The following is a 14,127-nucleotide window of genomic DNA, read 5'->3' on the forward strand; positions in this document are numbered from 1 at the left end:
TGCTGCGTGGCCCCACCCACTGTAGTGGGAGTTGGTGCAGAAGTTGTTTTATAACCGTGTGTTTTATATCTTTTTCTTTCCATCAGCTGCAGAAGAGCTCCATTGACTGGAGAAAGGGTGGCCGGAAGGTCGATGTACTGTCCCCGGAGCAGAGCTACAAGGATGGAGGGTGCAAGCAGCCAGAGAAAGGGCTCAGCCTCTTGGTGCAACACGTGTTGGGGAAACCTCTTGATAAAACGGAACAACTGTCTGATTGGGAGAAACGGCCTCTCCGTGAGGAACAGATCCTCTACGCAGGTCTGGTCCCTGACGAGGTGCTGCATGTTGTCCATCTCAGGCCGTTTTCTGCCACTAGGAAAATCATTCAGTAGCAAACGAAGAAAATGGCTTTGCAGATTAGTTCCTGCTCAGAGAAGCCAGCGCTTGTCATGTTTGTCCTTTTGTGGATGTGGCTTTAATGATTGAAGGTTAAGCTGCCCAGTGATTCATTATTTCCCTTATGAAAGAATTCCTGTGCTTTGCAGATTTTGTCTGATGAAACATCACCTCAGTGGAAACTCCACTCAGTAACTGAAAGGAGGAAAGTCCACTTCCTTCTGCCTCATTTCACAGCCGTCCTGGGAAACAAGTGCTGTGTTCATTTGTCAAAGTGAAGTTTGGTAGGATTAAAAAGTGGGTAGACCTGGTGTCAGAAACTGGCACAGAGCCCGGACTATGGAAGGACCAGGGACTGGTGGTTACTCCAGGGTCAGAACTCTGGGTCTAACACTTTTCCTGGGGCATCAAAGGACAGTGCTGAAGCAAACGAGCCCTTGGTTAAACTCAGCTATCCTTGAAGCTGACACAGTTCCCACAACAGTTAATCACCAAGACTTGTAAAACTGGCTTGGAGACTTAAGCAGTTCCCGTTGCAAGGCACAGGAGCCGCATGGCAGTGCATGTGGGTGGGTGATTGCAAACAACTCGGTTATTACTTTTTAAGATACTGCATCTAATGGGGAAGTTGCCTTCCCTTAGCTGAGCTGTGGTAATAAACCTTGGGCAAGCCGCAGTAACAATGGAGAGCAGAATGGCTTGGATGGAACTATCATACACAGTGGTTTGAAGAGGCATGCTGCAATTTGCATTGTTAGAGTCAGAGACAGCGGAGGGCCTGGTGCCTCTCAAGGTCCCCTGTCTTGCCTCTGTGATTGTGCATCAGGTGATGATGCTCACTGCATCAGTTAGAGAGTGCAGGGTGTGACCTTAGGCTGGAGCTTCACAGGTTGTTTGCTTTCAGTGGCATTTACAAAAGTGAGGGCCCTTCCTCGCAGCAGGAAAGCCTCTGTTTTGGCTTTTGAATGAAACCAGCTAAGGCTCACGTTGCATTTTTTTTTTTTTTTCAGCCTCAGATGCGTACTGTTTGCTGGAGGTCTATGAGAAACTCTGTAAAGATCCAGCGAGCTTTGGTCTGAGTTCAGACCTGACTGAAAGTCTGGTGGGAAAACCAAGCATGAAACCCAGAGCAAAGAAGCAGCTGAATAAACAAGAAGTACCGTCACCTTCTGGACAGGTTTGTAAACAGCTTCAAAGAGCTGTATGTTGCTCAAGACCCCTGCAAATCATATGTTGCCTTGTCTCTCATCATGCTATTAGCTATGCAGGGCATGCCTGTTTGTAGTCTATTCTCATGACTATTGCAGCAATCGTCTCCTCCCCGTTACTGGTGAGATGTGCTTTCTCCTTTGCGTGCCTGCGTTCAGCATTCCCTGCAATTTTATGTGCGTTTGTCTTTGCAAAATGTTGGTGCAGATCTGTGTGGCAGACTCCAGCTCACCTTGCAGGTAGAATGCTCCTTCCACAGTTCCTTGGTAGCCTGGGTTTGAGTTCTGTGGCCGAGGTGTTAATAGAGTCATAGAATCATGGAATGGATTGGATTAGAAGGGACCTCAAAGCCCATCCCGTTCCAATCCCCCTGTCATGGGCAGAGACACCTCCCACTGGGTCAGGATGCTCAAAGCCCCATCCAACCAGGCCTTGAACACCTCCAGGGGTGGGGCATCAGTTAGGATTCAGAACTGACTTTGACAAAAGTGAGCTGCTACACTTTGGTTTCCCATTGGGAATGCCTCCATTATTGTGTCCTGGAGTAGAAGTCGGCAAAGTTAAAACCAAACAATTGATCAGAAAAAACCCTTCTGTTGATGGCTCCTCGGTGTCTCCCTGCCCACCACCATATACTCCACGCCTGCAATGTGTCGCAACAGAGCTTTCAAACCCCACTGGCCATAACCTGGAGCTGTGTGACTTTTCTTTAAGATCTTGGAACGTGACTGGCTGCTCTCTCTCAGTAATAGTTTTACTTTTAAAATGCAACCATGTGGTTGTTTATGCACCTATGAAAACATTAGCTGAAAAACAGCTTTGTTTATTGAGAAGACTTAAGTAAGGCTGTGTATCCTTCTGAGAAGCCCCAAATGTGTATTGAGTTCCTGAAGCCAATAGCATCTTCCATGGTTGCTCTGAGATGCTATTGATTACAGCCACCTTTTCAGGATTCTCCTTATCAAATATGTGTACCTGTACAATATCCCATTAGTCCAGCACCCAAGGCTGCTCAGCGGTTTGCTAAGCACTCCGTGTTCATGGGAATATTGTGTGTTACAACAGACCTGACTGGCCACTGTAGAGACGGGAAAAGTAAGTACTTCAGGCTTGAATTACCTTGTGAACTCACAGGTCATCTTTGTGTTCTGTACAGTCAGATTCATTAGCCAGAAGGTAGCTGGTAAAACCTGGACTGGGACCCAAAAAAGCAGATGACTTCTGACTCTGCATCCTGCATGACTCCAGGCTCTCTTTCCTAGTGTTTCCTGGCCCACTATCTGAGTGAGGTTAATGACACTCTTCTCCTTTTTAAGCTTTTTGCTCTCAGCTGGCATGAAACATGAGAAAAAACTACATATGACATTGCTGGCCATTGAGTAAACACTTGCTAAGAGCCAGCTGCTGCTCCTTCACATCTGTTTGAACAGAACAGCAGCACAGGGTCAGTGTCTTCCAGCTACCTCAACATCGAAGGGGCAGCGTGATCCATTATCAAAGCGCTCCGGTGCCTCGGGGCTCTCCTGCATCCACCACAGTCCTTGGAGGAGCCGCAGACAGCCCGGTCTGCCCCGTGCTGCAGAGCTGTGGATGCACGGACCAGCTCCTGGGAGGTGCAGCAGGACACAGATTGAGCTCTCAGATCAGAGCTAGTGCACATGGTCACCCCGGGTGTATCTGCATTGGGTGCCACAGCGTTTGCAGCTCCTGCAGAGCTCACCTGCAATGCTGCAGGACCTGTCTGGTTCCCAAGGCACCATAGCCTGGCGTAGGCCATGTCCTTCAGTCATTCCAGCTGATCCGAGTTCCTGGAGACAAAAACTGAACATTGGAGGTTCCTTAATAACTTCCTTTCTCCATTAATTTAGCTATTGTATTTCTGGGAGCCTCCCAACGACAAAGTCTCCAACTGCAGGAACTCCCCCAGCAGCAACATTGGAAATAAAATAAACAGAATTCAGGCACTGCCTATTTTTAAACTTCCAGAGATAAAGCTGGAGCAGTTGCTTTGTCTACACCTGTTTCTCCCTCTGTCTGTGAGATCCCCTTCCCAAATCATAACTTCAGCACACGTACAGTAATTCCAGTCCAGTTTGATAGGGGAAAAGCAGTCCTGAAGCTATGTTTCTGTAACTTGTAGAATCACGGAATAGAATTGCAAAATTATTAAGGCTGGAAAAGCCCTCTCAGCTCATCCAGTCCAACCGTCAGCCCAATGCCACCGTGATGACTAAACTATGTCCCCAGGTGTCACACCTCCACACTTTTTGAACCCCTCCAGAGATGGAGACTCCACCACTGCCCTGGGCAGCCTCTGCCAGGGCTACATCACTCTTTTTGTAAAGTAATTTTCCCTAATATCCAATCTAAACCTCCCCTGGCACGACTTGAGGCCAATTCCTCCCATGTTACTTGGGAGCAGAGCCCAGCACCCACCTCACCACAACGTCCTTTCAGACTTCATGACAATGAACGTGTGCGTAGAGCATGGAAGGGGAGGCTGGTGTTTCTCCAGGGCAAGGCTACGAGCCCCTGGGTTGGGTGGCCAGCTGGCCAGTGAGAGGCTGGCTAAGTCAGAATTAGCCCCATCGTGTGCTGCCTCCTACGCAAGGGGTGGGTGGGCGATGCAGAAAGGACGTGATAGAAAAACTCAAGGTGTTGCAGAACATGGGGAGAATTGTGCCACAGGTGGTAGGGGACAGTTGGATGTGCCATGATGGTTGAATGCAGGGAGGCAAAACGCGACTGTGCTGGCAACCAGCCTTCTTTTCTGCTGCTTACGGACCTCTTGCCTTTCCATAGCAATGCAAAGCATCCAAAACGGAGCCTTCGCATCTGCCTGCTCCCATCTCCCCGAAGGAGTTCAGTGTGATCTGCGACAACATGCTGCAAGGCCTTGGGCGCTACCTGCGCTGCCTTGGTGTAGATGTCTGGATTCTGGAGAATGAGGACGACCATCGGAAAGCTGCTGAGGTTGGTCATGCATTGGGAGTGTTTATAGCCCCCTGGGAAAGGCCTGCTGTGTAACTGCACAGGGCAGTCACTCATGCCAAGAAGAGCTGCCCAGCACTTGCTCCTTCTTGTGCCCGTGCTGAGACCCCCTCCTCCAGGTTCAGCCCAAAAAGCTGTGCCGCGGGGCAGCCAATATCCACCAGTCCCTACAGGAGTGTGTGGGTTGGGTTTGCTTCTCCATTTCCAGGAGAGAGGAGGTGAGTGAGAGTGCCGTGATTTCAGATCTTATTTGTGTCTGTGTGTTTGTGTCATTGGCAGCCAGGATGTTTCCAGTCATTAGGACACAAGCAGAGTGTAAAGATGTGACCTCAGCCTCAAGTGTCTTTGTTGGGGAGGTGGTGGTGTGTTTGCAACAAGACAAAAGTCAGAGAAAGGAACTCAAAATTCACTTAGGTTACTAATGGATTCTAGTTTGATTACAGTTTGCCTGCCTCATGCCTGAGTCAGTCAAGCAGAACCATAATCAAAAGATGACTGTTCAATATGAAAGGGAAAATGTCCATAATGAATCACTGTATAATGTCCTTGGAGATGACTCCAAGGTGACCAGCCACAACTCACAGTGAAATATTTGGGAAGGGAAGAGTCTTTAATGTACACAGGGACAATGACCATTGATCTGGACTCCCTTAACAACTTTGACCCCCTGCCTCTTGGAGGAGGACACAAACTTCATTACAGACATGTTTCTCCTGTGCCAGAAATGGAGATGTCCAGCCCACACAGTGTGTTGCTATCACATGTGCACCCATCACCCGGCCTGTGCACGGGACGCTTCCTCCTCAGATGGCTGCTTGGCCGGAATCTTGGGCAGGCTCTGATTTCTGCAGAAATAATTACTGTCTCTTCTCTGCCAAACTTGCACAAGTCGTTTGAAGGCGCTGGTTCTCACTGCCTGCCCCCACAGCCCCGTCTCTGCTTCTCATCCCGATACCTTATCGTGCTACGGACAGGATGTTTTACATTGCATTCTCTATGGTGACCGGACAAACATCCTTTCACTATCAAAAGCCTTTGGAGCGTTGCTGTATGGCAGAGCCTTTGATCTGAGCTTGGATAATCACAGATAAAAATAGACTCCTCCCACCCTGCTTTATGGCTGGCTCAGCCTGATCTAATGAGTTGAATGTTGACCACCATCAGCCAAAAACTTGTCATGCTATGGCAGAGGCCAGGAGAAAGGTTTGGATCCTGGTGACTGAACACGAGATAGACAGTTTGGGTGTTGCCCTGACACAGTTGCAAACTGGTGTCACCAGGAAGGCATCGTCGTGTACAGAGTCAGTGTTTGTTCTTCATTAAAGTCATTTCGCTAAAATGATTTATCAGCCAGATTACACATCTCCTTGTGCCAAGAACTCCTCAATTGCCTGGCATTTGCTCCTTATTGTTCTCATTCCTGTTGCGTGTTAAAGTCCCTTCAAGTATTGGTAGGCAGATGGGTCTTGTCCTTCACCCTCTATTCTTTGAGATCAGAGTCAAAAGCCTGAGAACTCTGTAGGTTGTGCTTGGGCAGCTCTGGATGGGATTTATTGTTTCTTTTCGACCAAAGTGTGTGGCAGTAACTGGTTTGAGCAACCCCATTCCCAGGCTAAATCTGAAGTCTGTGTCCTGTGTCCTGTTCCGTGTTATGCTGCCATTGTCGGGTAGATGTTTGATCTTGGACTACAGTTGTCATGGCAAGTTTATCATGGCAGATCTGCAATCCAAGCTTTACCGGCCCTAGAGCTCGATACCACGAGCCAGTCCATTCCCCTCTTCACCCATATTTCGCTGCTGGAAGATGACACCAGTTCTGTGTATTTAATGGGGCCATTTAATTAGGACTTGACTGGAGAAGTCATCATCATAGAACTATGGGATGATTTGGATTGGAAGGGACCTCATAGCCCATCCTGTTCCAACCCACTGCAGGGACACCTCCCGCTGAATGAGGGTGCTCAAAGCCCCATCCAACATGGCCTTGAACACCTCCTGACTGATTAAAACTTACCTGTCATAAGTGCAGGCACAGAAAATCTTTAAAAATGGAAAAACAGTAGAAAATCTCACTGAAAATATCTCTGGTTGAATCTGTCCTCATGTTGAAGGCAGAGAGCTCACAGTTCATGCTTGCAAAACCGCTTCATCCTCTGTTCATGAGCACCACCCTCTCTGGGAAGAGCAGCTCTGTGTCCTAGTGTGGGTACCGTGTCATTTTGCAAGTCTTCTTGTTTGGTGGGATGGCAAGAATGCCTTTACTGTGTTCCGTTCACACCCTGCCTGCTGTAGCGTGACGCACACGTGTTTGGAGCTGCAGGTGTGCAGCTGGGGATGAGATTTGTACCAGATGTGCTGGATAAGCTCCTTAACCTGACTTAGAGCAGCCATGGGGTCAACCACAAGCTCTCCCTGAAACGTCGTTGCCTGGCAGCACTGGTCCTGCCCCTTGGAGCAAGGCCTTTCTGGAGGGCTCTGGGTAACGGCTCAGGCTGGCCCAAGCCTGGCTCCCTGCTCTGTGGCCTCTTGAGAAGGACTGTGTGCATCCAGCCGTTCCTCAAAAGGGACTTCTAACTCTGTCCCAAGGAAAAGAAGGACTCCATTAGGTAAAGGATGTGGAGATTCGATCTCTCATGCACATCCTTCTGTGTGTGCAGCTGCCATTATAGGGGTGAGCCACCCTTTGCGCTTGCACTTCACCCGTAAGCAATATGATTCCCAGTTGATAAATCTTTCTTTACTTAAATCACGTCCTGTCGCTGTTGTGTTTCTAGCCAGGTCTTCCAGCTTGTCTTCTGCAAAATTCTCTTTGCAGAGAATCTTACACCTATCTTTGGGTCCTCCTGGATGAGTGATTGGAAGGAGGTGGGAAGGTTTCCTTAAAGGATCAGCCACCAGCCTGGAGTCCATCTTGCCGTATTGTACTTCAGGAGCAGAACAGAAGCTTATACGAAAATGATTGTGGTTTCTCAGGTCACTAATTTCTAAGAAGAGACTTGTTGGGATCTCAGAACCCCTTCAGTTGAGTTCTGGGTTGGTTTGTTTTATTTGTTTAATGAACTGTGCTCTTGGTCTTCAAAATCATCCTCATCTCTAAGAGTTAATTTGCACACTGAGGCAAACCTGTTATCTTTTGAAGTGTGGTAATAACCAGAAGGGTGGTAGAACTGGCTTCCTGCAGCTCCCATGGTATAGAAGGTTCCTGTGCAAGGTTACACCTACTCCACCAAACTCCAGGTGAACCAATGAGGCAGAGAAGAGAGCTAGACTTGGATGGATCTCAGGAGCCAGACAGAGAACCTGGATCTAAATTGCCCTGGACTGGTTTGGAGCCATGGGACAAAAAGAGGACTTATAATACTGCAGTGTGCACACCTTCATGTATCAGGGGGATCTAATCTTCGATCTCATCTTCGCTTTGAAGGTCTTTTTCCATATTTTTGATGTAAATGACTCCTTTTACTGGAGCAAATTCACGGAGAGCAGATGAGGAACTGCTCTGCCTTTAAGATCCAGACTTTGCTTTGGAAGTGTGATCAGCAGGAGGAGAATGTCTCTCACTGGAGAACTTGATATAAAGGGGTCTACGTTAACAAACAAAACTGGGCTGATGGTTTTGGTCTGGTATCGAGGCCATGGCATGAAATCGTGCAATAACTCTGTGTGATTTCTGGCTTTCGGGAACACTGAAGAGAAGTCTGGGGTTGACTTGCCAACAGTAGAGCAAGTGCCCTGTGGGCTGGGGCCATGTGTGTTCAGCTCTTGGTTAGCTGTCTGGTTTAGAAAAGTCTTAGATAAGAGATAGGGGCTTCAGGGCTGGATTGAGGTTTGTGGGCCACTTCTCCAGTAGATCCTTGTCTGGGTGCTTTTCCAACACACATCCTCGAGCAGACACTTTCTGTCCACTCCCATTCTGTCTGACCCGGGCCGTTCCTGGCCCAGGCTCATGATCACTGCGTCACTTCGGCCACTGCAAGGGGGTCATGGCTTTTCCCAGAGTGCTGCCTCACAAGGAGAGCGCTGTACTTTGCCTCTTCCAGGACACATAGTGTTGCCCAAGATGTGTCATACACTGGCCTGGCAAGTTTTGAATTTTAAATCACAAGCCTTGTGTTGCTGCTCCATGAAACCTTCTTTGGCGTCAGTTCAGGATCCTTTAGGTTGTCACGAATCACTCTGCAGATGGGGCTGGCTTCGAAACACAGGGTCTCTTCCTGCCCTCTCTCACCAGTCATTACGCTTCCAGGTCTCTCTTGTAGTAACTCATTTGAGTTCATTCATCTCTGCAGGATGAAAGTTGGCTGAACAGACAGGCATGTTAAGAGCTAAATATAAGACCAAGCTACTAGTGTGTGCTGTCTATCCAGAAGGTCTAAGCTTTTTCCAGAGAAAGTCAATATTATCGTTTTAATAGATGGTGAAACTGAGGCCAGTGCCTTCTGCAGCGCTTGGGATGGAGCACAAGTCCCTGACACCCACCCCAGCACAGTACTCTGGCAGATCTGTTCCTCTTTTATTTGCATCTCCGAGTCCACAGATGGTCTCAGCACGGGCTTTGATTGCTTCTTCCAGAGGAAAAGAAGGAATTGTGCCCTTTTCTCCAGCACGTATCCTCTGTGGTTTGTCAGATGTCTGCTATCACATGGCTTTTCTGGCTCTCTGTGCTTCTCCCAGTCGTTGTTCCAGAGATGGAAAAACATGCTAGAAGAGTTATTGCTTTTCTCCTTTTTATTTGATGTTCTTTGCCTTCTGCAGAGCCATTTAGATAAGGGGACTTATCAAGCTTGAACAAATTAAACCTGGACGCAGGAAGTCAGAATAGTGTTCCAGCTGTGAAATCCTCAGATTCACCCTGGAGCACACGTGGGGAAGAAGGAATTTCGCAGCTTTTTCCCCTCGTTGGCAAGTCACTTTGCTGTTGCTACTTTGCTTGTCTCCCTAACGTGCCATGAGGATGGGTTGTTGGGGCTGTTCAGCAAGTCAAGCTTCAGCACAGAGCGTCTGGCTTTCTGAGCTGTGAGCGCACATTGCCGGCTCCTGTTGAGCCTCTCATCCCCCACATGTTGCCATATGTCCAGCGGGTCTCGAAAGAAGAGCTATGCAAGACAGAGTTTTTGTTTTGTTGTTTCCGGTGTTCCCTGGCTGTGCCTCATGGTCTCAGACTGTCTGGGGAGTGCAGACGGGCCCTGATCCCAAGTGTGTCTTCCTGCCAGGGTGAAAGACTGATCCGGAGAGAGCTTCTGAAGCCCTGATCCAGAGGAGAGACCTTCACACGCACATGTGGGAACAGTGACAAAATCAAGGGCTTCTAACAGAATCCAAGCCAGGGAAGAGAAATAACCTCGTGCCTACCTCGACGTGCCAGCCTCTTGTTGGCATGGGCAGAGCTGAAGTGCTGCTTCATGTGGGAATCCTGTTGCTAGAGCCATGAGCCTAATTCCCCTCCCAGAGGAGGTGGAGAGGTGGAAGGCAGGGCTGTCAGTTAATCATAGGAAGATCAGACACGCTTTCATCCTTGTGAAGAACTGTGGTTCCACGTTTAGTATCTCCTTTAGGCACCAAACCATTCCGAAATGTCTCGTACTCTGCTGGGAAGGTCAGAAGTGTAGGTGATGAGTCCCCTGATAATCCAGCGCAGACCTTGCCCCTGGAGGCCAAGACCTCTTGATAAAAGCGCGGGATTGCGAGTTGATAAACGCTAATGGAGATGTTCTGGAGCCTGCAAAAGGTGCCTGATTTCTGTCTGTCTGCTGGGAGAGTAACACCATCTTAACACAAAGAGTGGTGTCAGCATCGTTCTGGTGATGTCTGCAGACACATTTAATGGTACAATTTCTTGCTGGAATTAACCTGCTTAGGTTATTTTTTCCATTCTCCCCTGTGTGTCGCTGAGTAAGCAGAACTGTCTGCTTCTTTGGGAACCAGACTGAGGAAATGATAGAAATTGTCTCGGTTAAGTTAAAAAAACAAAAAGCTAGAAAGGTTTTGGATAGGATTATTCCAAGGTGGATCAGTTCCCCTGGCCATGCGCAGCACACATGCATGAGCAGCTTCTTCCCGCACGTGTGGGGCGAGGTGGGGATTGGCAGGGAGGGGGATGCAGGGAGCAAGTGCTGCCTGGAGCTGCTGCTGCTGCCAAGAGCATTTGTTGAAGTAGATGTGGATCCTCTCAGTCTGGTGTATGTTCGCAATGCAAAGAAAGACATGGTGGCACCACTTCATGTTCTCACTCCTTTGACTGAAAGGAAAGCTTGAATCCAGGGGCAGCTTCAGCCCGTGTTCATTATGATTGTCGCTGTTTTTTGCAGATTGCCCGCCAGGAAGGAAGAATCATTTTAACCTCTGGACTCCCCTACCAGACTGTAAGTGTCCAGAGCTTCTGGCATTTTTCTGGCATTGGTTCATCATGTGGTCTGGGGTGTGCAGTGCAGAGAAGAGGAAAAGGCCGATGGGAATGCAACAGCTGGCTCGGCTTTGTCATGTTTTGTGCACTAAAAACTACATTCAGGGTCTTGAGAGGTTTGCTGCTCTGAATGACCGGAGCTCGGGGTGGAATTGGTTTTGTACTCAGCACAGCAGCGGTTGCGAGAGTGACTGCTCTGCGCTGGGGCAGGGGTGGGAATGAACCCAAGCAATCCAGACAAAGTATTTGTGTTTCTTCTCACTGCCAGGTGAAAGGCAGCTCAGTTCTCATGCTTTTTATCACAAAGACACTTGTTTACTGACTGGCTGCACACTGAGAGAGTTTCAACACTTAAAGATGTTTCTTCAGGCTTGGAAGGGAGAGAGTGGAAGCCACCAAGCATGGGTCCCAATGGAAGACACTGAGGTTTTGTGATCTATTGATACACAAAGAAAGGAAAGCAAAACCCAGCCTTCCCCTCAGCACCCAATGCTCAGAGCCCTTCATGAGACACTCCAAAACGGAGCGTTGGTGGGAATGTACAGAACCTGTCAGTTCTGTGAGTGCAATGTTGTGCTGCAGGGCCTTTGCACTTTGTATTGCCCATGTGGAAGAGTGAGACTACTCTGGAGTACACACAGGAGCTGGACTGCAGGACTTCTTTAGTACGAACGATAGAAAAGCTCCTGACTACTCAGGTGTTTGCAGAATATGAGTTGTGATTCCCTGCATAATAGCTGAGCATGGAAGAAAACTCTCCCCGTGATGAGACACTGAGGCAAGTGCAGCCATGCCACTCTGCAGGTTCCTCATCCAGCCCATGGCTCCTTGAATCTACAGTTGATGTAATAGGTAATGCAGCACCCATTATAACCTTATCTGGCAAAGCTTTGACTTCCAAGAACTGTGTAGGAATTGCAAAAGGAAAATAATTGCTCCCCAGTGTACGATCCCCTCCAGGGAAATGTCTGGTTCCCAATCTTCCTTTGCCTTTGTATGCCCTGTGCAAGGACACGATGGCTTTGGGAGGCTCCGATCCTTGCATGGAGCTGATCCCAGCTCTCTGTGAGTACTCACAATTTTTATAAAGATGTGTCTGGAACTTCCCAGTGCTTGTTCCCAGCTTCCAACTTCTCTGCTGAATGTGAAACAAGCGTTGAGAGAGGGTTCAACCCCTTCAAACTCATTGGCCATCAGTGAACTCCAGGTGAAACATTGGGTGAACTATAAGGGTTAAAGAGGTAAAACTGTTATCAAACATGGTCTCCATCCCTGTGTGTGATTAAATTCAGTTCCCTCTTGCTGCCCCTGCCAGCACAAAATCACCAAAGTGTAAGTTCAAGGGAACGTGGACAATCACGTTTCACGTAGGAACAAAATGCTGCAGTGCTTCAGCAGTCTCAGTACTCTTTTGGCAGTGGCCAAGTGTGAAATTACCAGTTGTGCTTGTTAGATGGACATTCAGACTGTAAGCACATACTAACTGAATGTTATTTGTAATTAAACCCAAACTGAGTGTGTTAGGAGGAGACCCACAGACCATGATGCACGGAGAGCCTGATTCGTTGTCTTTTTGGTTTGTGATTTATCCCTTGCAGCTGCGGTCCCAGGTAGCAGAAGGAAGGTGTTTCTCTGTGAACTGCTCAGAAAAGGCAAAAGAACAGGCACTGCAGGTTCTGAAGCACTTCAATGTCCGAGTGTCCCTGGCGGATATCTTCAGCCGCTGCCAGGTAGGACCAGGCTTGTTTTGAGTCAATGTCCATGCTCACTCAATGTTGTGTTTCCTGCACAACAGGCATTGCTGCAGCTTTTTGGTTCTTTCACTTAGTGTCTTGTACTTGGTTCCCAAGATTTCTGCTGGAAATTTGGTAGCATCTTCTTGGTTGCTCTGAGGAATTCCGAGCACACTGAGGTCCATCAGCAGCATTGATGGCTGAGTCAGGAGAGCAGGGGCATTGCCCTGCACCTTGCTAGAAACTCTGCTGTTTCCCTGGTTTTGGGTACTTGGCATGCGTTTGGGCATTGGCGGTGACGGTTATGCTCTCTTTGTTGCCATGTTCTCTCTCTAGGACACATGCTGTTTTAATTATAGCCCAGGTTTAATTATGGCTCTGTGATTCTGATAACACTTAATTACTTTAATGGGAGGATTTTCTGTTAGGACTATATTTTTTTCAGGAGCTCCTAGGTTAATTCATGTCCATACTGGTCGATGACTCTGGATCATGTTTGCCACTGGGTATCTGTGGATTGTTTTTAAGAAGAAATTTTAATTGTGTTACCTCAATTCTCCATCTCTTCCAATTTTGCTCCTTTATTTGTTACAGTAACACGCTGAAACCTATCCCTTCAAAACCTGTAATATAAACCAACGGGCGACTTCAACATCTCTCGTCTTATCAGTGTCTAAAGAGAGAAAAAGGAGACACTGCAAATCTGGCTGGAAAAGGAGCTTTCTCTTAGGAATAAACAAGGCAGCCGAGCACTGCAGTGCAGTTTGGCTCAGTGCCTTATGGTTGCGCTCACGGTGTCTCCTGACCTGGTGGAACTGCACAGATGCTGTAGGAATAGCAGTGGCTTCTGAGCAAACTCAACCGAGAGCGTTCTCTAGACCTCTGCCTGTGGCTGGTATCACTTATGGAAACGATATCTGTGACTTGGAGAGCAAACAAGAGTTGTCCCGCTGTGCAGGTTGTCTGTATGAGGAGAATGACCTAACAGCATGTGGGCTGCATTGACCTAACATGGGTTGATCTCACTTTAGGATGAATGCACATATTCAGATACAAGGTATTTGGTTCAGTCTGGCGGTTTTATTATTCCGAGGACAGATCGTCGTTGTTATTTAGTGGCATGCTGGCTTCTTTGCTATATAAAAAAAAAATTAAAAAACCTTGTGGATTCTCCAATTCCCTGAGATCCCATAAAATATCAGTGCTCTTCCTCATGGTTGTCAAAATGCCAGAAGAATAAGCACTCACATAAACCCATGCTGTCTGCGATAGCTGTAATAACTGCAGAGGGCTGCACAGCATCCGATACCAAACTGACCCCTCTGCCATGATCTGGAGTCTGGAACTGTTTAACTCTGGCTGTTCAGTACGTGCTGTCTTCGTTTACAGCATAAATAGAGGTAATCAATCTAGCTA

The 14,127-nt window shown here is 48.0% G+C and overlaps 1 protein-coding gene across 3 annotated transcripts in view; it reads left to right on the forward strand.

Annotated features, from left to right (window-relative positions):
* The window catches only part of EXD3 (exonuclease 3'-5' domain containing 3), a 333,185-nt gene that overhangs the window by 168,832 nt on the left and 150,226 nt on the right, over window positions 1-14,127 (forward strand). For all 3 annotated transcript variants that reach the window (XM_054084169.1, XM_054084170.1, XM_054084171.1), the window contains exons 16-20: window positions 87-297; window positions 1,386-1,552; window positions 4,387-4,557; window positions 10,884-10,937; window positions 12,577-12,708. In XM_054084169.1, coding sequence (XP_053940144.1) covers window positions 87-297; window positions 1,386-1,552; window positions 4,387-4,557; window positions 10,884-10,937; window positions 12,577-12,708 — 735 coding nt within the window. The remainder of the gene's footprint in view (window positions 1-86; window positions 298-1,385; window positions 1,553-4,386; window positions 4,558-10,883; window positions 10,938-12,576; window positions 12,709-14,127) is intronic.

The sequence above is a fragment of the Cuculus canorus genome, chromosome 19 (genome assembly GCF_017976375.1).
Source record: "Cuculus canorus isolate bCucCan1 chromosome 19, bCucCan1.pri, whole genome shotgun sequence".
Lineage (NCBI taxonomy): Eukaryota > Metazoa > Chordata > Aves > Cuculiformes > Cuculidae > Cuculus > Cuculus canorus.